The 24,711-nt window shown below is 33.8% G+C and overlaps 1 protein-coding gene across 4 annotated transcripts; it reads right to left on the bottom strand.

Moving 5' to 3' along the window:
- Positions 1-14,305: 14,305 nt before the first annotated feature.
- LOC142222618 (glutathione S-transferase D7-like) lies at positions 14,306-24,443 on the bottom strand. 4 transcript variants are annotated; one of them, XM_075292858.1, is made up of 5 exons: positions 24,120-24,443; positions 17,737-17,946; positions 17,459-17,600; positions 14,668-14,919; positions 14,306-14,586 (listed from the first exon to the last, which is right to left on the bottom strand). In XM_075292858.1, the coding sequence occupies exons 2-5, from the start codon at positions 17,934-17,936 to the stop codon at positions 14,524-14,526; spliced, it is 657 nt and encodes a 218-aa protein (XP_075148973.1). In that variant the 5' UTR covers positions 17,937-17,946; positions 24,120-24,443; the 3' UTR covers positions 14,306-14,523. The 4 variants fall into 4 exon arrangements, with proteins under 4 accessions (XP_075148973.1, XP_075148971.1, XP_075148972.1 ...); XM_075292856.1 differs by lacking the exon at positions 24,120-24,443 and adding an exon at positions 23,890-24,102 and having other exon boundaries at positions 17,737-18,049; XM_075292857.1 differs by lacking the exon at positions 24,120-24,443 and adding an exon at positions 23,890-24,102.
- Positions 24,444-24,711: the final 268 nt, after the last annotated feature.

The raw sequence follows: 24,711 nt of genomic DNA, 5'->3' as shown, positions 1-24,711 counted from the left end.
CAAAAGTTTTTTTTTCATTTCGGGTTCGATTGGGATGCCCAAATTGAAACAGATTTCTAAGGGTTTGTCCGAGACTGGTTCCTAAGGACCTGTCTATGGGGTTCTCCTGCTAAATTGTTCCAGGACGTGTCCTTTGGGATGAGTCCAAGACGGGTCTTAAAATGTAAATTTACCCCGTCAATGGCAAACCAATGTTAAAGTGACCGGACCCTTCCATACGTTTTGACCAGAACTGGGACTGGTCCATACACACCAGGGACCTGTCCTGTACCGGTTCTGTGGTTGATCCATTTCCCGTAGGGCCGATATAAACCAATAACATAACACCATATAACAAATTCCTATCGGATCGGATAAAAATTACTCCTCCAGTCCAATCTGGCAATCGGTTTATGTGGTGGCTATACCTAAAATTGATCCGATATGAACCATTTGCTATACCACACGACCTACCTAAAGAACACTTACTTGTTCAAAGTTAGAAGTAAATAGCCTATTCTTGTTCGGAATTTAGCGTGATTTCAATCGAGAGTCGGACGGACAATATCATATCTACACTGAGTTTCACTACGATCCATATATGTATATTTTATTAGGTCTTAGACCAATATTTCGATGTGTCACAAACGGAATGACAAAGATAATATATTTTGTATTCCAATTAATTGACCAATTATTTGTTTAAACAATTATATTTTCAGTTTCTACACACACAAAAAATATCAATTAATTTGATTGTCAATACAATTAAAATTATGTTTAAATTTGAGCTAACAACGTAATTTGTAAATACAATTACGAGTTTAGTCACTTTAGCAACCAATTTTGTTATATCAACAAAAATTTTGTTGAACTTAAAAATTTTCTGTAACAACAATTTATTGTTAGCTCAAAAATTATAATATTATTTTCTGTGTAATAAAAACATTAATCGATGCTATCAATTTAAGGATAGACACAATTTAAATTAATTCGATCAATTAGTTTTGTGTTTGCATCAAAAATAATTTTCTTTATGTGTACGAAGAGGTTTATTCACCTTTTGATATATCTTCCCCAAAATATACCACAGATACTAAATATTTCAAATAAGAATGAATATGGTATGTTTCACTACTAGCATATTTGCCGATGTGTAAATTTTCTGTAATGGAATTGTTGTTTGCTGGTCTATATACTTATTTGAATACAATTTATTAAATTTTTAATATAAAATGGGTACAAAAAAAAGTATATGGAAAAATTCAATCAATCCAAAATATAGAGATGTCTTATCATCTCCTCTTCTCTAATAGTTTAAACGCATAACTCACACGTATATACTAGGGCTGTCACCCGGGATAAATCCTGTCCCGAAATCCCGGGATTTTCGGGACGGGATTAATATTTTTAAAAAGCTACTTAAAACGATGAAGTAAAAAAGGACTAACACAGTGTACAAAAATAGACCTAATCTAATCAAAGTCCTTAAAATGTGTTGCTGAGTAAGATAGCGATATGAAATTGGGTTTTAATTTATTATACCCACCACCATAGAATGGTGATGGGGGTATAATAAGTTTGTCATTCCGTTTGTAACACATCCAAATATCGATTTCGGACTATATAAAGTATATATATATATATATATATATATATATATATATATATATATATATATATATATATATATATATATATATATATATATATATATATATATATATATATATATATATATATATATATATATATATATATATATATATATATATATATATATATATATATATATATATATATATATATATATATATATATATATATATATATATATATATATATATATATATATATATATATATATATATATATATATATATATATATATATATATATATATATATATATATATATATATATATATATATATATATATATATATATATATATATATATATATATAATTGAGAGAAATTCTAAGCCAATATAACGATGTCCGTCAGTCTGGATGTCCGTTGTAATCACACACAAAAATTTTTTTTTCTGATTCAATCACCAAATTAATTGATCCAATTAATTTTTTAATTGGAATGTCTTCAATCACGAAAATGATAGCATCAATCACAGTTTTAATTGGGCATAGAAAGAATTCTTGATTAAAAAATGAATTGATTTTTTTCAGCAAATTTCAATTAATTTTTTAATTGATTCAATTATAAATTTAATTGATGTTGATTGCAAAACTCAATTAATTTATTATTAAATAAAAAAGGTAACTATTTTTAATTACTTTCTGAATTGACGTAGAGTTTTTATTTGGATTAACAAATGATTGTTTGAAATACATTTTTAATTAAAAATTTAAAAAAAAAATCAGCACTTTTTTTAACTGAATTAGTCTTCCGAATTTGATTAAAAAGTTAATTGTATCAATTAATTTTTTAATTACAAATTTTAAAATTTTCAATCATTGACTTAATTAACTTAATGTTTCTATCATGATTAAAAAGTAAATTGTATCAATTAATTTATTAATTGAAAACATTTTCAACTTCAATTAACTTTTTAATTGGAAATATTTTGGTGATATTTTCTTCTGTGCACGCTACAGCCTTCAATAATAAAGTTATCTTGCTTAATTTTTGCACAAACTCGTTTTTTTTATCTCCAAGCAGGTCATGTTCCAAGATTGGCGATATCGGTCCATGTTTTAATAATGCCCCCACACAGAAAAAAAATTTCACGAAATTTTTTCCAATTAAAATCTTAATTGAGTTTTAAAAAGTATTCAATTAAAAATTGAATTGAATCAACAAATTTTTCGATTAAAATAAAAATCAATCACACAAATTAATAGAATCAATTAATTTTTTAATTGAATCAATTATTTTTGAATTGACTGTCAATTAATTTTTTAATTGATACTATCATTTCTGTGATTGAAGACATTTCAATTAAAAATTAATTGTATCAATTAAATTCGTGATTGAATCAGAAAAAAAAATTTTATATGAAAACCCACCACACGATTTGGGGTCTGGGGCTTCTATCCAATTTGCCTGAAATTAAAAACCTAGATTTATTTTAGGACCATAAATATGAGTGCCGAAAATTGTGCCTATCGGTCCATAGCTCCCATATATACCGACCCCCCGATTTCGGGTCTTGGGCTTCTAGTAACCTTATTTTCTACCCGATTGGCCTAAAATTCGAAATCTAGAGGTATTTTAGAACCCCAAATATGGTTAGCATGCCCGCTTTGAATACACAAGGTCGTAGTTTTGATTCCTGCTTCGACCGAACACCAAAAAGTTTTTCAGCGGTGGATTATCCCACCTCTGTAATGCTGGTGACATTTCTGAGGGTTTCATAGTTTCTCTAAGTGGTTTCACTGCAATGTGGTACGCCGTTCGGACTCGGCTATAAAAAGGAGGTCCCTTATCATTGAGCATGAAATCGGGCAGCACTCAGTGATAAGAGAGAAGTTCACCAATGTGGTATCACAATGGACTGAATAGTCTAAGTGAGCCTGATATATCGGGTTGCCACATAACCTAACCTAACCCGCCCACCGATTTGGGGTCTCAATTCTGTATGTTTTTCAGAACCACAACTAGGTATGCTGAATTTTGTGTATCGGTGCATATTTTTGACGGATTTCCTGATTTAACTCCTTGGGCTTATATAAACCGTAGTTTTTATCAGATTTGCCTGAAATTGTAACGGATTTAGCTTTTATCGCTCCAGTTGGTAAGGCCTCCATATACACCGATTTCACTTCTTGAGGGTATAGAAGGCGCACTGATCATGAAAGTTGTTTGAAACTGAAAGTAAAATTTCCAAATCAATAGATTTTATATTTCAAATCAAGGCATTATTTAATCCTGGCCGAACTTACTGCTGCACTCTTAGAAAAATATGTTTTTCATATGTTCCAATATAAACAAAATGTGTTTCGGGCACAATTTTAAAACACAATATATTTAAGTGCAAACATGTAATGTTCATAAACTAACACTAAATGTTTGGGACATCTGTGTTAATATGTTAGAATATATTATGTTTGGGGCATGAATGTTTCATAAAAATCATATGTGTGAATGCAAATATATATAAATTTACAAATTTCGACTAAACATACATATGTTGTGATATTTTATTCAAAGCGACAGAGAGAGTATAGAGAAAGAAATAGAGGTGGAAACCGGGACAGTTGACAAAAGATATCAACATAACACAGCGAAAGAATCAAAAGAGAACGATTTCTGTGAAACCGCTTGTATGTTGTTTCGGAAAACTGTTTTATGATAAGGCCAAAAATTTGATATGCTTAAGTCTAAATATTATTTAATTTGAATAAAGAGAATGCACATTCGCAACCAAGAGAATAGACATTTGAAAAACAAACAGCATATGTTTTCGCCTTGAGAGCAGCATTTTATGTATGTGTGGATATGTGTTTTGTTTATCATTTTGGCATTAAGGCCGGTACAATGTTCATTCTTGCGGAAAATTCTTATAGAAACCATTATTTCGCACATAGAAAGCGGTGTTTATTTAGGTAACTTGGAGCGCTATTTTACAGGGAGCAATATTGAATTAAGTTGGTGGTTGCTGTTTGTTATTACAAAATTAACATTTTATTTTCCTTGGGCAATTGATCTGCTGCTCCTTTGATCCTTTGTATAGTTTCGGAACAAAAATATAATCCGTGTTTGTGTTATAAACCCACACAAATAGTTTTAATAAATAAATTATTTCTTAATTCACATTGCAAATGGCGCCATGCTATAAACGTCAGTTTTTCAACTCGAAAAAAAAACAAAGTACCACAAATGGAAAAATTTCGCTAGTTTTTCGCATTTTTTAATTTTGTATGGAGTTTCAACGCGAAAACCGAACAGAGTACCGGCCTTTACGGGCACAATTTTTTTCTTGGTTCGTTAAAAGAAATCAGGGGTCTTCATAAAAATAACGAAAGGGCACTATACTCTTTTTAGAGTTGGGACAGTAAAATGAAATAAGGAGAAAATGTTGAAAAAATACACAGTAAAATGTATAAAAACAAAGTTTAGTTCCTCTTTATTAATAAGTAGTCCACGAGGAGTTGACGGACACCTTCAAATATAAAAGCGGGCATTAAGTTCGAGTTTTGCAGCTAAAATAATTTAAAAAGTTTATTTTCTTTAAAATGAATTATTAAAGAAAAATAAAAGACATTTTAGAGCGATGGTGTTAAATGCTAGTAAAAAACTGTTCACGCCTAAATAAATTTATGTTTATATTATAAAATTATTTATGTATGTTTATACTCGACTCCACGTTCTTCTTTTGTTAGTTTTTTAATTTCCTTCCAAATTTTAAATTTTGAATTCCTTCCAAAAACAGTTTTTTGTTACAAAATTGTTATTTTTGCAATAAAAAAAATAATATTTTATCCAAAAATCAGTCAATTTCGTTTATATCAAGCACTGTTACTGGCTATAAATCTTTAATAACCCACATTTCGAAGTTTCATTATAAAAATTTAATATAGTATAAATATAAATGTGTAAATTTAAAAAAAAAGTGTTCGGTCGGAGCAGGGATTGAACCCACGACCCTTTGCATGCAAGGCGGACATGCTCCACGTGGCAAACAAATGTATGTTTCTGTTAAATAATGTTATGTTTGCATGGGCTCGTGGGCGCTGCAAACTATGCTATATAAATGTAACTTATAACGATAATTATCTGCTGGTGACCATAACAGCTACGTAGCCCAGTGGATAGTGTGTTGGCTTACAAACTGTATGGTCCTCGGTTCGATTCTCCGTGCAGGCGAAAGGTAAAATTTAAAAAATTTATAAAAGTGAATAATTTCTTCAACATTATTTGTATTACAGAAAAAGGTGCCAAGAACTAAAATATTTCGTGGAAGTGAAAATTACGAGTATGTTAGGCAATGAGCACAATCGTCTTTGGGAAAAATTCTTCCAAGCATATAATATTTTTGGGCTCAAAATGCTTCCAAACATATAATATGTTCACATAAAACAAACATATTAATGTTTCGGCAGTATCCAATAATATATGTGCTTCCTGCAAAATATTTTTGGAACATATGTTAAAGAAGCGATTTTTTTTGAGGGTGTGTATATACTTGTTTTTGTCCTAATTTTGTTTTTCTTTTCTTCATATTGTTCAGTTGGACTAAGCGTTAAGTATTATAGCAATTTTTAATTGGTTTTTAATTAACTCTTATGTTCTTTTGTAATTTTTATACCCTAAACCACATAGTGGTCAGGGTATAATAAGTTTGATCGGCCAAAAAATGTGCCTACCAGAAATATTGATGTTAGACCCCATAAAATATATACCGATCGACTCAGAATCACCTCCGTGTATTTGTTGTTCACAGGATTCCGGTCGCAATTATTAACCGATTTGAATGAAATTTGGTACAGGCTGTTTTGTGGGCTATCGCCATTGAATTTGGAAGAAATCGGATCAAATTTAGATATAGCTCCCATATGTATGTATCGCTCGATTTCGACAAATGGAGTCACGTTGCGCTTTTTTTACAAACCGATCGACATCAAATTTTGCACATAGTAAACTTTTTCATAACCCTTTTAAGTCTGCAAAATTTCATCGAAATCGCTTCAGATTTATATGTATATAAATCTGAACCGATTTATATACATATAAATCTTTTATTATATATATGTATCGCCCGATTTTCCCAAATTTGGCCACAAAAACCTTATTTATTGAGCGATCTTACTCAAACTTGGCTTACTCTAATCTTTTATGGTACTGACAATATGTGCCAAAAATAATCGAAGTCGCTTCAGATTTAGATATAGCTCTCATATATATGTATCGCCCGATTTTGCCAAATTTGGCCGTAAAACCCTTATATATCAACCGATCGTACTCAAAGTTGGCTAAATGTAATCCTCTATAGCTCCAACTGTATCTGCGAAATTTCATCGAAATCGGTTCAGATTTAGATATAGCTCCCATATATATTTATCGCCCGATTTTGTCAAATTTGGCCGTAAAACCCTTATTTATCAACCGATCGTAACCAAGGTTGGCTAAATGTAATCTTCTATAGCACTAACTGTATGTGCAAAATTTCATCGAAATCGGTTCAAATTTAGATATAGCTCCCATATATATGTATCGCCCGATTTTTAAAAATGTTCCCCTAATAACCTTATTTTTGACCATAGGGGCATCATTTATTAACTGATCGTACTCAAATTTTACACAAAGTTACCTTCTGTGGTATCAATCATACATGCAAAATATTATACAAATTGGTTCAGATTTAGATATAGGTCCCATATATATGCATCGCTCGATTTTGTCATATTTGGCCATAATACTCTTATTTATTAACCTATGTTATTCAAATTTCAAATTTTGATGTACTAGCTGATCGTATTTTGTCTTACATGTAGCTTTGACATAAATTTATTGCCCTATTTGCAGAAATTTGGATTTATTACCCACAACTAATTGACCGATTTCCTCTTTTTTAATAATGGACTCAATAATAGTGGCATACTAAATCTTTTGGTGCAAAATAAACTATAGCTCCTAATATTAGACATTTCTGCTCAGATTGTGACAAGACACACATAAAAATGTACCCCCTTTATGTTCTCCAAAACCTATACCAATGATACCCAAAAAATGCGTATGTTTACTAATTCAGTAGGGGTGGTTTAGGGTATGATATAGTCGGCCCCGCCCAACTTTCTACTTTATTCACTTGTTTGTTCATAAAATTGATTTACAAAATTTTGTTTTGTTCTTGCATAAAATATTTAAAGAATCCCGGTATTCATCCCGAATCGCGGGATTTATAAAAATCGATCCCGAATGACTAAATAAATACTAAAGACTTTTTACTCACGAACGAAAAAAGTTACTCACGAACACGCTATATTTGAAATTGTCACATTCTCTTGTTTAGTTCATATGCAAAATATGGAACCCATATTACTACATCAATTCCATTCATATCTGTATATGGATGGATGGACTGTAGTCCAATAATGTTCTTTGATATGCTTACACAGCTGCAATGATCAACCATCATCTCATAGACATGATCAGATAAATCTCAGGAGAACGGATGTCAACCAATGGAATTAGAAAATGAAATGCTTTCATTCCCAAGATTGATGTATGCAGATGAAGTGCACCACAATTTAGATACCATTTTACCATGAGCCATTGAAGATGGCAAATGCAATAAATAATTCTTCACTAAAGTGAAAAAATGAAAAAGGAAATAATTTGGAATATTTAGAGCTTCGTATTTTTACAAATGTTCAAGAGATGACGTATGACTGTGAGATTTCATAATTTCTTTTGAGAGATTAAAATAGATTTGGCGCCCACATAAATACAAGAAAAGCAAATTTTCTTATGGCTATATACAAAATAATTGCATATCCAGTATTAACGATAGACCTATTAAAATTACATATTAAATTTCTTTCTTAAGTTTTATTATCGTTTTATTAGAATAGTTTAAAAAGATTTCTATTTTTTTTATTGGAAGAGAAAATTCAAAATCAAGATCAAAAATTGTTAGGCAACAAATTTCTACAGACTGTCCAATTGAAGTTTTATTTTTGAGGTTTTTATTTCCCGTTATTGTTTTTTTTTTTTTTTGATCTCAGCTTAAAGCCATGCATTGACTAAACTACAAGTGTGCTTAACCAACAGAGGAAAAGTATGCTTGTCAAATTTATTTGACAATCATACTTACATTCCTCATCAGCATCCTCCACTTGCAGCAAAACTATCAACCAATTATCAGAATAAATTCGGGTAATTCACTCAACCCAAAGTGAACTACACTTGAACCTCCCGAAAAAGGGTTTGATAGTCGGCTACTTCCTAAACAAATTTGCCAGCATATCTCTTTTCCTTTGCCAAACTCAAATCATCGATTTGAATGTATTTGGCTGGGTTTGTTTTTGAGCGTGCTTCCTCTATCTTCATTCGTTTTATTTGTTATTGTTGGCTTCTCTTCAATCGTTATTGTTGTTTTTTGTTTTTTTTTTTTTGATCTCAGCTTAAAGCCATTATTTCCCAATAAATAACATGAACGCCCGAATCACAAATGTAATAAAATACGCAAATCATGTGGTGGCACCACAATAAAAAAATTTATGGATTCCTGTATATTCATTTGGTGACATTATTTCCTATATAAAATAGTGGCAAAAACATTAGGTCTAACTAAATAAAAATTTTTCATTCGATTTTTGAAAGTAGCATATAAATGAAACATATTTCACATTCGCCATTAAGTAGGAAGGAAACATATGCTCAAATAGATACATGTGTCAAAAAACCAATGAGGCTTTTATCTAATAAAATTAATAAAATCTATGACATCAAAGCCACAGAAGAAAACATACTTGGATCGTAGATGCAATTGTTTGCAACGCAAAGAAATGATCTCCTCATTGGAAGCGGTAATAAAAATCACTAAGCAATCAATTTTGGCGTGACGAGCCACTGAAGCATTCACTGCGGCAAATTTTGGTATGTGTCGATGTGCCATTATGATCGTAAATAAGAACACTGTATAAAATAACAAACAAACAAAAATTAAATAGCCGTTTAATACGACTGCCACTGTAGATCATGAATTTCTTGTATCCAATAGCTGGCCAATAAAAAGGAAATATTGTATTCGATGACATTTCCTTATTTTTTGTTTATGATGTTTCTCAGTTTTCGTTTTTATATTTCTTTTCAATTTCACTGTTGTTTTTTTCACATTTTCTATTCAGAAATTTTATTTTTCTACTGTTTTTTAGTAATCTTTGGTCCAAAAATTATATGTCCGTCTAATATATAGAGCGGTCTAATCCTATTTTTGCATACAAAATGTTTTGATCTGAGGTCAATTTGATTTTAAAAAATTGAAACTTCAGTATCATTAATATCGTCTTTCAATTCGATGATTTGACTTGACTATAAAGACTACAAAGGAAAAATGTGTTAAAAATTGAAGGTGTCTTTCAAAGGCGCTGCTTACTTTAAACACTTTTTAAAGGTGCTGTTTTCTTTAACTCTAGACAGTCATCCTTCGTCAAAATGACGACGCATACTTTCAATTTCGATCTAAAATGCATTTTAGTCGTTTGAAAAATGATAAATTTAAGTTAAATAAATTCAACTATTTTATGAATTTTTGTTTTATTATAAATGAATAAGAAAATAAACTCAATTTTGGTTCTCATTTTTGCTCAAGATGCAAAATATAGCGTCTTGAAATAAGCCGTAGTCAAAATGACGAAGGATGTACAAAATGACGAAGGATGTACGTTTGTGTACAAAAAAATAAGGATGACTTTCCAGAGTTAAACATGACATTTTTAATGAAAAAAGTAGAAAGAAAAAAAAAACAAGTATATACGGCCGTAAATTCGGCCAGGCCGAATCTTATCCATGGATTGCGTAGATTCTTCTAATAATCTGTCATCCACAATCGAATTACTTGGGTTGTGGTAATACTTGTCGATGAACTTGCCATCTTAAAACTTCTCAACTTCTCCTCTAAATTGTAAGTTAGTCAATATGTGGTATGTACTAGACAATAAAAAAAACGTATATAATTCAGTTCTTGGCCCGGTATATGGTACACACAGAGAAGAAACATAACTGTCACAATCATATTCGAAGAGCAAAATAATATGATGGGAGCTATTTTTGCGCCGACCATGTAACATTTTCACCTGCAACCATGTTTGCTCAGTGAACATGGTTCTAAGAAAAATAAAATTGTCCTCATCTAAAATGTTATTATATTGATAAAAATAATATAGTTTGAATCAAATGATGGTCACGATCTAAGATGTTATGGTATTCGTCAAAAATGTTTTTCTTCCAGTTAAAGGAACATGGTCACAACCTAAAATGTTTTGATCATTATGAAAAAACTTTTTCAGTCATCAAAAAAAGGACGCCACTTGAGAAAAGAAAACAAAAAATGAAGTTTATTTGTTTTTATTTATTTATAAACTAATTCAATATGTGATGCAAGCAAACATCACATAAATATTTTTACACATTCTATTTTGGTTCAATTTCAACAATAAGTAAACATTCTATATGTACTTCGTGCCCATCAAATGTACAAACGCAGACATCATGTAACTGCAAATAAAAACAAGTATATACTGCCGTAAGTTCGGCCAGGCCGAATCTTATGTACCCTCCACCATGGATTGCGTAGAAACTTCTACGAAAGACTGTCACCCACAATCGAATTAATTGGGTTGTGGTATCGTAAAACTTCTTAACATCGTTTTCTAAATTGTTAGTTAGTCCATACGTGGTATATATTAGACAAAAAAGGTATTTATAGGTAAGTTTACAATTAATTACGAATCGATATGGACGTTGAGAGCCAGAATTGAAATATGGGGGGTCGCTTATATGTGGGCTATATACAATTATGAACTTGATATGGACCAATTTTTGTGTGATTGGGGATCGATTTATCTGAGGGCTATATATAACTAAAGACCGATATGGACCTAGTTAGGCATGGTTGTTAACAGCCATATGCTAGCACAATGTACCAAATTTCAACTGACTCGGATGAAATTTGCTCCTCCAAGTGGCTCCAAAACCAAATCTCGGAATCGGTTTATATGGGGGCTATATATGATTATGGACTGATATAGACCACTTTTGATTATTAAATATCATATACTACCACCAAATGTCAACCAGATCGGATGAATTTTGCTTCCCCGAAAGATCGGATGAATTTTGTTTCCCCAGATTTGACCACGGGTGGGGATCGGTTTATATGGGGGCTATATATAATTATGGACTGATATGAACCAATTTCTGCATGGTTGTTGGATACCATATACTAACATCACGTACCAAATTTCAACGGATCGGATAAATTTCGGATCGGATCGGATAAAGAACCCTATTGATTTTGGAAGAAATCGGTTCAGATTTAGATATAGCTCCCATATATATCTTTCGCCAGATATGGACTTATATGGCCCCAGAAGCCAGAGTTTTACCTTGATATGCTTAACATTTTGCACAAGAAGAACAATTAGTGCTATAGTGAAGTGTGCCAAATTTTATTGAAATCGGTTCAGATTTAGATATAGCTCCCATATATATCTTTCGCCCGATATGGACTAATACGGTCCCAGAAGCCAGAGTTTTATCCCAATTTGGTTGAAATTTTGCGCTAGGAGTACAATTATTAGTGTAGTCAAGTGTGCCAAATTTTATTGAAATCGGTTCAGATTTATATATAGCTCCCATATATAGCTTTCGCCCGATTTACCCGCATATGACCACAGTGGCCAATCTTTTACTCCGATTTACATGAAATTTTGCACAGGAAGTAGAATTAGCATTTTAACTATCTGTACCAAATTTGGTTGAAATCGGTTCAGATTTAGATATAGCTCCCATATATAGATTTCGCCCGATTTACACTCATATGACCACTGAGACCAATTTTTTGCTCCGATTTAGTTGAAATTTTGCACAAGGAGTAGAATTAGCATTGTAGCTAAGCGTGCCAAAGTTGGTTGAAATCGGTCCAGATTTAGATACAGCTCCCATATACATGTTTTTCTGATCTCGACATAAAGGGTGATACGGTCAAAATTTGGTCAATATAAACTTGACGTATTTCTTTCAATTTTGCATTTAAAAAACCTGAACACCCCTCATTTGTGTGTGTGTGTAGAATGTTGCTCCTATTTTGATTTTGGAATTCACTCTTCAGTTATCAAAATGCCGTCCAAGCAAGAAGATCAGCGTATCAAAATTTTGCTCGCGCATCGCGAAAATCCGAGCTACTCGGATCAACCGTTACAAATGTAATTAAAGTGTTTGGGGAACGTTTGCCGACAGCCAGAAAGTCTGTATCGGGGGGAAATCGAAAACCGGAAGCCGCTGAGACGACAAACAAAGTTGCCGGTAGTTTCAAGCGAAACCCTAACCTCTCTCTCCGAGATGCCGCAAAAAAGCTGGGTGTATCGTCTACAACCGTGCATCGAACCAAAAAACGAGCCGGACTATCGACTTACAAGAAGGTAGTGACTCCAAATCGCGATGATAAACAAAATACGACGGCCAAAGCGCGATCCCGGAGGCTGTACACGACGATGCTGACGAAGTTTGACTGCGTGGTAATGGACGACGAAACCTACGTCAAAGCCGACTACAAGCAGCTTCGGGACAGGAGTTTTATACGGCAAAAGGAAGGGGATAGGTAGCAGATATTTTCAAGCACATAAAACTGTCAAAGTTCGCAAAGAAATATCTGGTTTGGCAAGCCATCTGTACCTGTGGCTTGAAAAGCAGCATTTGCATAGCTTCCGGGACTGTCAACCAAGAAATTTACGTGAAAGAGTGTTTGAATAAACGTCTGCTGCCTTTCCTGAAGAAACACGGTTGTTCCGTACTGTTTTGGCCGGATTTGGCATCTTGCCATTACGGTAAAAAGGCCATGGAGTGGTACGACGCCAACAACGTGCATGTGGTTCCCAAAGACAAGAACCCTCCCAACACGCCAGAGCTCCGCCCAATTGAGAAATACTGGGCTATTGTCAAGCGGAACCTAAAGAAGACCAAAAAAAACTGCTAAGGACGAGCAGCAGTTCAAGGCAAACTGGCTTTCCGCGGCGAAGAAGGTGGACAAGGTGGCTATACAAAATCTGATGGCAGGTGTCAAGCGTGAGGCCCGGCAATTCGGATTTGGAAAAGCGAAATCCTAACTGAATATTTTTCCTGAATTTTATACTAATTGAACTTGAAAATAAACGATTTCACCGATTTACACGCGTTTCCCTTGAACAAATTTTGACCGTATAACCCTTTAAATGGCCAAAATACCAACATTTTCCGCTACATATATATCAAGCGATAAATCATAAATAAACTTTTGGGAAGTTTCCTTAAAATTTCTTCAGATTTAAATGTTTCCCATATTTTGTGTTCCACCCTAGTGCATTAGCCGATTTAAATTTTGAGTCTATAGATTTTGTAGAAGTCTATCAAATTCTGTCCAGATCGAGTGATATTTAAATGTATGTATCCCAACACATTTGACGGATGTATCGAAAATTTAGATGTACAAAGTGGTGCAGGGTATAATATAGTCGGTCCCGCTCGACTTTAGACTTTCCTTACTTGTTTTTAATTTTAATGTGATTATATATCGAAGGTCTCACTAAAATTGTATTCTGAGAGTTGTCATCGTTTCAGAGTATTCAAGGTTTCACTGTGCCCTGGTCAAGTAAATAAATCAAAAATCAAACTGTCTACTTATTATTTATTTCCTTTACAAATTGCATGATAGATCATTACAAACCAAATACAAGACATTTTATTAATTACGTTATGCTCATATAATAACCTACAAACTAATAAACTGTAGCTCCTAAAAGTATGCAACAGCTTTTGGTTAAATATTTAAATGTTTATTCAAATTCGTGTATCACCCTATTACAAACCGAGATGCCACCCGCACTTATTTCAGCAGCTTTTCTTTGAACATTTCAGCCAATATTAATGCTTGATTTCCATTCAATTCCTGCGAATAAATAGTATATAAAAACAATGTTTTATCATAAGTGAGGGTTTTAATAATTATTAAAATTTACATTGGTCATACCTCATAATCAAATGGTTGCATGTACTCCTTGCATCTTTTGTACCACTGTTGAATTCTTTTAAATGAAATTAGATCAAATCCAAAAGCTTCGATTTGCGAGATTGTCACCATTAATGTTAAATCTGCAATAGTGAATTGATCAGCTGCTGAATATTGTCTTCCTTTGAGGATTTCATCAAACCATCCCAAGGCTTCATATAATTTGGCCTTTTTTGTTTCATCTAGCGGGGCGCCCATAAACATTGTGGGAAACTGGAAGTATTTAAAAAGGAAATAAAAATGAAATCGTATTTCTATGTAACAAAAATTTTTATGCAAAATTGTAGATAACAGCTTAAATTATTTTTAATAATCACACTTAAAAACTTTTTACTTTTTTTTACAATTTAAAAGTATTCGATTTCATACAAAAGGAGGGGTTTCCTTATAATAAAGATGTAGCTAGGAACCTACTTGACATTAGGAAAGTAAAGGACAATTGTTGCAGATCAGACTCGCGGTTGAATGGGGGAGAATTCGAGGATTCAGGATAAATGTAAAACAGATACTGCAACTTATCTCCCTTGGCCACCAACTCTGAGGTTATAGCTTTTCAAAGAACTCATATTTTCTCAACTTCGTTCGAAATCTCAGTCATAAGACGTTGAGCCTCCATTAGCAAACCATTTCCTTGTCTTCGATATTTTAGTGCTCCTTTCTAACCCTGTTTCCGAATCCTTGTATATCTTCACGTAGCCGTAACTCACCATGTCCTGGGATCTGTCCGTCTTCTTCCATCCAATCGACAAACCCTCCAGTCAGTTCTTGTTTTCATTCTTTTTTCGTGGTTGTTGTTGTGCCCAGCATGCGTCCAAATCAAGAAATTCTGACACTACAATGGGGTGTGCACAGAGTGATCTGGTGGTGAGTCGGGTAGATTTAGATGAACAATAGAAAATGTGAAGCGTGTCATGTGGCCTTTGGTTGCAGATGGGATATACGCTGGTAGGTAGGAATTGTGGCGGCTGCACATTCCTTCGGTGCTATGGGCGGTGATCGAGCTCCGAGAATAGACCTGTCTGGTATGATGCCTGATCAAGAGACACTCTTTGGTTGCAGATGCCTGATCAAGAGACACCCTTTGGTTGCAGATGGGATATACGCTGGTAGGTAGGAATTGTGGCGACTGCACATTCCTTCGGTGCTATGGGCGGTGATCGAGCTCCGAGAATAGACCTGTCTGGTATGATGCCTGATCAAGAGACACTCTTTTGTAACGCTGGATCACGCGTTCCAGAAGATTAACACCAACCCTTATATTCCTGGTTATCTATCCATAGGATTGTGATTTTGATAATTACTGTGATAACAACTCGGGAAATACTGCTTTGATAACATGTAATTATGTCTACGCCACGGGATGATCTTGGTATCCACATAAAGGTGATACAGAGGTGTAGTGCGGAGACACCCTTTCAGTTCTTTGTCCGCACCCCAAGTGTTCAAGGTAAGCGACTTGAGGACCCTCTTTCTATGTGCGAGCTTATCACAAATTGTGGTCGCATAGGCAGACGTATGATAGGATAGGAATTGAGGTACGTATCTGATCTTAGATGGGTGAAAACTACAATGGACTGCTGCGAGAGGTCTCTTCCCTACGTGTCTGATCTTAGTTGGGTCAAAACTACAATGGACTGCTGCGGGAGGTCTCTTTCCTCCGGTTCTATGGGACGTGGTCGAGCTCAGAGAACAGGATTCCCCTTGTAGCTTCCCACCGCTTCAGCTGCAGAATCCTGATGACTCCTGTCCACACCTCTCTGGTATGCGGCTTGGTCTAGAGGCTCTTTTTTGTAACGCTGAATCTCGCGCTCTAGAAGGTGCATATCAACCCTTAAATTCCAGGGTGGTGGTTGTGTATCCACAGGATTGTGATTTGGTTGATTACTGCGATAACAACCCAGGAGATACTGCTTTACAACATATAATTATGTCTATCTTGGTCTCCACATAAATATAATCCAGGGGTGTACTGCGGAGATATCCCGTTGTAATAATAATAAAAAGGCAAGGTTTTAACAGGTCTGTTTGTTATTGCACTGTGTGTCGCTTGTTTGAAGTGTGCAAATTGGTGCCGCATTGTTTACAATTGATCGACCAATTGCCGCCTTATATGTAGTCAACAAGGTTCCTTTGACCGCACCCCAGGAGCATGAATCCGGCTCAGACTTGTCTAGTAAGCTGCCTGGATTAAATGCTCTCTTTTGGGTGAAGATCAACCTTTACAGTCCTGGGTGGTGGTTGTCTATCCACAGAATTGTGAGTTGGATAGTTACTGCGATGATCTTGGTTTCCACATAAAGGTGATCCATGGGTGTACTGGGGAGACCTCTTGTTGCAGCTCTAAAGGCAGCGTCCTCGCTGGTACACTGCGTGTCACCCGCCAGTTGTCTTATGTGTAGTCGACAAGGTTTTTTTGTCCGCACACTAAGTACTGCCGACAAGCGACTTGAGGACCTTGTTTCTACCTTCGAGATTATCACAAATTGGACTGGTATGGCCAGACGACTTGAAAAGCTGTCTAATGTAAGTCCGTGTATATTGCGGTAGTTTGGAATTATCGGAGTTATCCATTTGGAATATGACATAGACCTGTGGTAACTACTTGCTTAAGTCTTTTAAAGACCTGGATATACACATCAGATTCATATCCCTTATATTTAATGTAGTAGCGCCTTTTTAAGCAACTAAAGCCGCTATGTTCACACCTTAAACAAAAAAACGTTTTCGATTACTTTTATGGATAATTACTCACATAATACTCCGTCATGCGTTGATACAATGTTCCCAGATCAAACATTAAACGTTGATCCACCAATGCCCTCACACGTACATCCTTCGGATATAGGGCATCATCTTTGCCAAAAGCTGAAACCATGTAGGATAAAATGGCACGACTGTAACAAAAATAAAATCCCATAATCATTCTGCCATTACCTATAGAATTTAATTTGGTTCGTAAACATTTCGAAAATTGTCGGCCATGGAAGGTACATCGTTCATGGCCATTATTTCACTCATTCACTTACTTACCTTTCCCATAAGACCAAGCCATCATCGTTTAAAGTTGGTATACAATGTTGAGGATTCATTTCCAAGAAGTCCGGTTTCATTTGTTCACCCTCCAATACATTGATAATCTTCAGGTCAAGTTGCAATTCCAACATTTTAGCCAATAACAAAATGGTGCGGCATGGCGGACTTGGTGGCAGATAATAGAGTGTAGGAGTCATTGTGCCGCCTCTAATCAAAAGGCAATAGACAAATTCTTTAACAATGTGTGTTGTCTCTTGCAGCATAATTGAAATAGAAATGACCCGAGGGCTTTTGAGCAACTCAAAACAAACTCCAATTTGTTAAAAGAAAATTAAGGGAAGCGGGTCAGTTAGCAATAAAATGAAGGAAAATCGATTTAGTGACAAATGGATAAGGGCGCACACACACATACTAATGCGGCTCTATTTTGTGTTTACTAATAAAATCCTCAATTGGCCAATAGTAATTACCAAACACAGGAAAATAATATAAAACACCTCAATTAATTTTTTTTTATTAAATGGTATTGTGACACAGTGGGATGAGATGTGGTGAATGCTGAGCGAATTTTCTATTAAAGCTACAGTAATTTTCCCATTTCCCGGAATGAATGTTAAAAGTAAAATATAAAAAAGAATGCCACTTATGAAATTTATGAATTCCAGAGACTACGTTTCCTCACCATCGCATTTTGCCCTGGGAGGGGATCATATTTCAGAGTTTCGCAGAAGACAACATTCGAAATTTCATACGGATCGGGCTCTTACCTTTAATTTGTGTGGAAGGAACAGTTGATTTTAGACAAATAGAAAAGAGTATTATCGGTCAGTGATTCGAGTCTTGTTTTTGGAAGGTAAATCGCTTAAATCAAAGAGCACTTTTTCAACATATTGCATATTGGTTTTCGATAAGCTAAATTTAGATGCTCTGAAAATGGCTACACAGAGGATAAAATGACCGATAACCATGATTTCCTATTGGAAATGTAGGAATTTCCACAGACGCGTTGCTCATAGCCTGTATAAAATGTTGGACTATTGTGTGTGAAAATGTGAAGCTCTCTAAATGCAGCACATACAGTGTGGCACCTCTCCCTGATAAGAGAAAAGTTAACCGCCTGTGTAATCACAAAGAACTGAGCCAAATTTTAACTAACAAAATTAAAAATTATTACACACTGCAAGTTTGCTTTGAAGATGGTGAAGATGTCGGTTCTATACACTAGGATTCACAAAGTATGCTTCACGTAGGCTCCCCAGAGAAGAATAAACTATCCAGGGCTTTATTATGCCGAATTATGAACCCGACTCGACGTTGAAGATGATTTACATGGAAAGCTCAAGTACCATTTTTGAGTATAGGACCATAAACATTAAACATTTTTAGGATGCTTTTTTCATCTAATTTTCGCAAATCGAATTAGATGATTTTGTTGATGGGCATTGGCCTAGGGGGGGAGGTGCTGGGGATTACGCCCCCAGAATGTGCGTGCATGCAAATCAAGATGATCAAAAAATTAAATTTGTGGGATGTCATTCTGACATAACTTGTATAGCCATTTATCTTTCTGGCTTAAAAAATTATTAAAAATTAAAGAAAATTGGGTGATAAAAGCAACTTCTAGATCAATCTTAGGCTCATTTAATTTAATTTATTAAAAAAAAACTTTTTGCAATGGTACTTTGTATCATTTCATAATTTAGTTGACCTTTAGTTTTAATTTATTTATTTCTTATTTTGGCTAGAGATACTTTTATAATTGTTAATTGTCAATTAACTTTCGTTAGGAACGGATGAAAACTCTCTCTTTTTCCTTCTCTTTGTTTATGTGTTAAAATTTTAATTTCCAGTCGAAGACTGGCGATGTTAGTCGAAGTATTGGAAAAATATTTTTTTTTTTTAAATAAGAAATAAATAAAGAAAACTATATAATTTTATTCTGCTTTTACAGATTCATTTTTATTTTATTTTAGCGACCAAGCTGGCACTTAATATTCATCTTTAACGAAAACTACTGTACTGAACGAAGAGTTTTCTTTTCTGAGGAACAAATAAAACAGTTTAGAGACAATTGTTGAATCACATATCATAAATTCGGGCCTATTTCCTCTAGAAGGAAATATTTCATAAGAAAGGGAAATTTTTTCTTTGGGAATGATATGTCGCTGTGCCTCGGTTGCGGATTCAACTCTTAAAAATGATTTTGCCTTTTTCCTTTTCTTTCTTCTTTAATTATTCCCACATTTTTGGCTATAAATTAAATACGCTGCAATCATATCCTTACTTTACATGAAAAGAAAATTTCTTGTACTAAGGTCAACGTGGCTTCAATAATTCTGAAAAAATCTTCACAGTTAATGAAATCGTTTTTAACTTTATTCATTTGTTGACTTTTTGTATCTTGACCACAAAGTTAAACAGCGTTCAAAAATAGGAATTGCCGTTAACCAGTTTTTAAAGCATTTGGCACATGAAGAAAATAAGTAGAAAAAATAACTTATAAATTCAAATTTGTCACTTACACACAAAAAAATAACTGCAAATAAATATTAACAACTTTATTTGTATGTAAAATCTGCTGATGCTCAACAAATTTGTCTATTGAATATGAGGCATTTGTTGTTGAAATGTGTTTGTAGATGCTTGACAGAGGAAATAATAGAAATATTCTGAATTTTCAACAAATTGTTTTGTTGCGAAAATAGTTGACTCTATCGACATGAAAACAAAAACAAAAATACAAGACTGGTTACGCGCACATCGCTGAGAATATGTACGAAAGCTAAAAGAAGTATGCGAAGAATACCGTTAGAACAAAATGAGTATGAGCACATACCAGGGATGGAAAATACAATTTTTAAGAAAGTACAAAAAAGGTATTTTTTTGAGCGGAAAGGTACTTTTTACTAAATTTCAACAAAAATTTCACTGGAAAATTATTGTCAAGAGACTAAATTTTAAAGAAAATAAAATTTTGACAAAAGTTTCTATATAAATAAAATTTTGCAAAAATTTTCTATAAAAATAAAATTTTGCAAAAAAAAATCTGTAGAAAAAAATGTTGCAAATTTGTTTCTATAGAAATAAAATTTTGCAAAAAATTACTATAGAAATAAAATTTGTACAAAATTTTCAATTGAAATAAAATTTTGACAAAATTTTCTATAAAAATAAAATTTTGCAAAAATTCTATATAGAAATAAAATTTTGACAACATTTTCTACCGAAATAAAAAATCGATTATATAGAATCGCATTCTTTTTTCGACTAAAACATTCTTGAAGTTCAATAAAATCCTGTTTTTGACTATGTCTTTTACAAAATCGAGATTTTCTTCCCACATGAACATGTCTGTTTTGCCATATTTGTAAAAGACTATTAGCAAATAAGGTTGATAAAGACTTTCTCAAAATATTAAAATATTTTGTCAAAGCTATTGTACCATAAATCTCAAAAATATCTACACAAAAGGTACTAAATCATTCGCGGGGGTACTACGGTACTGACCGGGGTGGAAAAGTATTGAAAAAAGTACTATAGTACTGCATTTTCCATCCCTGGCACATACACGTGTATGATAGCAATCAAAGAGCTCATTCATCAGAGAATACTGAAAAGCGTCTTTAAATGTCTGTGAAAAATTTATATTTCTCAATTTGGTAGTTTCTTATATGTTTGTTGTATTAGATAATTAATAAAACCATATTAATATCGGGATTGGAGTTATTACAATTCTAATTAACTAGAATATATATCACTGGGCAAAAAGTTGTCAAAATGCTTGCTAGACCCTGGAATACTCAAATTTAAAATCGTCATACATTTACAAAACTGAGTATAGGATTTTCGACACAAAAATGTTACATGTTCCCCGTCCAAAAATAGCATTTTGATCATATTCCTTCTATGTTTTTTTTTTCAATACACCAATAAATTTGTTACAGGTCATTGATAGACTCCAACAAACCACACACACATTTTTTCGTTCAAATTCAAAAATATTTGTTGAGGATTAAACGTAACGTTCAACAACAAATATTTTGTACTGTTGGATGCTCAACAAATTACTTACAAATTATGTTATTGAGAACACAAATTATTTGTTGTCTTCTGATGGTAACGATTGCTAACAACTTTTTTGTAATAATGGTTATAAAAAGTACAAATTAGTTTGTTGCAGGAAAATTAACAAATTTTGTTATTGGGTTTCCAACAAAAGTTATTGGTTCTCAAACTTATTTTTATCTGTGTAGTAACATGTATCCAAAACTCAACTTTAAATGTTTCATACTTTTATCCTGGCTTCAATTCTCTTCTCCTTTGACTCGGAAAAATTCCAAAGTATTAGTGTAAGGATAACATTTTTAGAACCGTTTATTACAAATATATTTTTATACCCTCTACCATAGGATGGGGGTATATTAACTTTGTCATTCCGTTTGTAACACATCGAAATATTGCTCTAAGACCCCATAAAATATATACAGTATGTCAAGAAAGTCTTTTGACATTGCCAAATATTTCAAATTCTAGAAATAATTGAAATATTAAATATTTTATTAAATTTTAAATTCTGTGTACGTATGTATACTTTGCAAAATACATAATAAAATATTTTTTTAAAATTTCATTATATTTAATTTTGGAACAAAACATAATTTTTATCCCATTGTCAAAACACTTTCTTGACAAACTGTATATTCTGGGTCTTGGTGAAATTCAGAGTCGATCTGAGCATGTCCGTCCGTCCGTCTGTTGAAATCACGCTAACTTCTGAACGAAACAAGCTATCGACTTGAAACTTGGCACAAGTAGTTGTTATTGATGTGGGTCGGATGGTATTGCAAATGGGCCATATCGGTCCACTTTTACGTATAGCCCCCATATAAACGGACCCCCAAATTTAGCTTTCCGATCCTCTAAGAGAAGCAAATTTAATCCGATCCGGCTGAAATTTGGTACATGGTGTTGGTATATGGTCTCTAATAACCATGCAAAAATTGGTCCACATCGGTCCATAATTATATATAGCCCCCATATAAACCGATCCCCAGATTTGACCTCGGAGCCTCGTGGAAGAGCAAAATTCATCCGATTCGGTTGAAATTTGGTACGTGATGTTAGTACATGATATTTAACAACCATGCCAATAGTGGTCCATATCAGTCAATAATCATATATAGCCCTCATATAAACCGATCCCGAGATTTGGTTTTGGAGCCACTTGGAGGAGCAAATTTCATCCGAGTTGAAATTTGGTATGTGGTGTTAATATTTTGCCTCAAGCACCCATGTAAAAATTGGTCGAAATCGGTCCATAATTATATATAGCCCCCATATAAACCGATCTCCAGATTTGACCTCGGAGCCTCGTGGAAGAGCAAAATTCATCCGATTCGGTTGAAATTTGGTACGTGATGTTAGTACATGATATTTAACAACCATGCCAATAGTGGTCCATATCAGTCCATAATCATATATAGCCCTCATATAAACCGATCCCGAGATTTGGTTTTGGAGCCACTTGGAGGAGCAAATTTCATCCGAGTTGAAATTTGGTACATTGTGCTAGTATATGGCCGTTAACAACCGTGCCTAACTAGGTCCATATCGGTCTATAGTTATATATAGTCCTCAGATAAATAGATCCCCAATCACACAAAAATTGGTCTATATCAAGTTCATAATTATATATAGCCCACATATAAGCGACCCCCATATTTCAATTCTGGCTCTCTACGTACCGTGCAAAAGTCCATATCGATTCGTAATTATTTTTGGACTTATCTATACATGCCTCTTTTGTCTAATATATGCCACGTATGGACTAACTCACAATTTAGAAAACGTTAAGAAGTTTTAAAATACCACAACCCAAATTATTCGATTGTGGATGACAGTCTTGCGTAGAAGTTTCTACGCAATCCACGGTGGAGGGTACATAATATTCGGCCTGGCCGAACTTACGGCCGTATATACTTGTTTTTTTTTTCATACTGTAGAACTATTGCACAAATATTAAATGTTTGGTCTCTAGTAGATTCAATTTAGTACTACTGCACACAATACATCCCACTGTTTCGCTTAGCTGTGTTCAGTAATTAAGTTTGCATGCGCCCAAAAATATGCTATACAATATTACTATATTACTTTATTTCATGGATAGAATAATAATCACCGGATATCGGATATTGTAAATAAGATAAAAATCTATATTTTTTTTTGGTATTTCACGTTTGATTGTTGTATTTCGAAATTAATAGAAGTCTTTTCTGGTTTTCTCTTTTAATCGATTATCCTTAATTTCATTGCTGCGAGCCTATATGGTCAAATGTTTTTCGCGGACTATTCCTTCGAGCCATTGTCTAGTTAATACTTACTTGAATTGATGCACAAATTTGTGTTGCACCACTTGCACCGAGTCTATGCAATTACCCAGTTTTAACAAAACTTTAAGTCACTTGCTACAAGCGGAGACACTTTTCACTTAAATTATTCAAATATTGCACTACCCCGGCGGATAGGTTGTCACTTTGATTGTCAACGATGTCTTGATGTACTGTTGTTGTTTGCCATAGAGGAGGAACGGATGTGTTATGGCAGTTGTCGTGATTGCGTTTGCGATAGCGACAATATGTGGGCCCAACGGTCAGTAGTAATGTTTTCACAGTCAAGTGTGGTCAAGCTCTAGGAACTAGAAAATGAGTATGATGTGGTCGTCCACATAGGAACTTTACAGAGTTATACTACAGGCATGAAAACAAAAATATTCAGAGTTCTCTGCAGTAAGGATTTCTTGGCATGGTTATTTTCCATTGATGACTCTGGTGTTTGAATGAGTGTGTGGGGGTAGTAAGTATTTACCCAAAAAATCAGTTGCTAAGCGACCATTTCAAACGGTGAACCACTTAAACAAAAAATCGAACACTTCTAGATGGGATATTCCATGATGTGTGTGGCACATTCATACAC

This window comes from Haematobia irritans, chromosome 1 (genome assembly GCF_050003625.1).
Source record: "Haematobia irritans isolate KBUSLIRL chromosome 1, ASM5000362v1, whole genome shotgun sequence".
NCBI classification, from domain to species: domain Eukaryota; kingdom Metazoa; phylum Arthropoda; class Insecta; order Diptera; family Muscidae; genus Haematobia; species Haematobia irritans.
The sequence above is the reverse complement of the archived record's forward strand: the minus strand, read 5'-3'. Positions and strand labels throughout refer to the sequence as shown.

Bases quoted from the DNA above. Each gene is read 5' to 3' on its own strand.
- LOC142222618 (XM_075292856.1), bottom strand. From the start codon at position 18,002: ATGCTGCAAGAGACAACACACATTGTTAAAGAATTTGTCTATTGCCTT. The intron at 17,601-17,736 runs GTAAGTAAGTGA...TTTTTGTTACAG, and splicing joins GGCTTGGTCTTATGGGAAAG to TCGTGCCATTTTATCCTACA. The intron at 14,587-14,667 runs GTATGACCAATG...ATTTATTCGCAG, and splicing joins TGCAACCATTTGATTATGAG to GAATTGAATGGAAATCAAGC.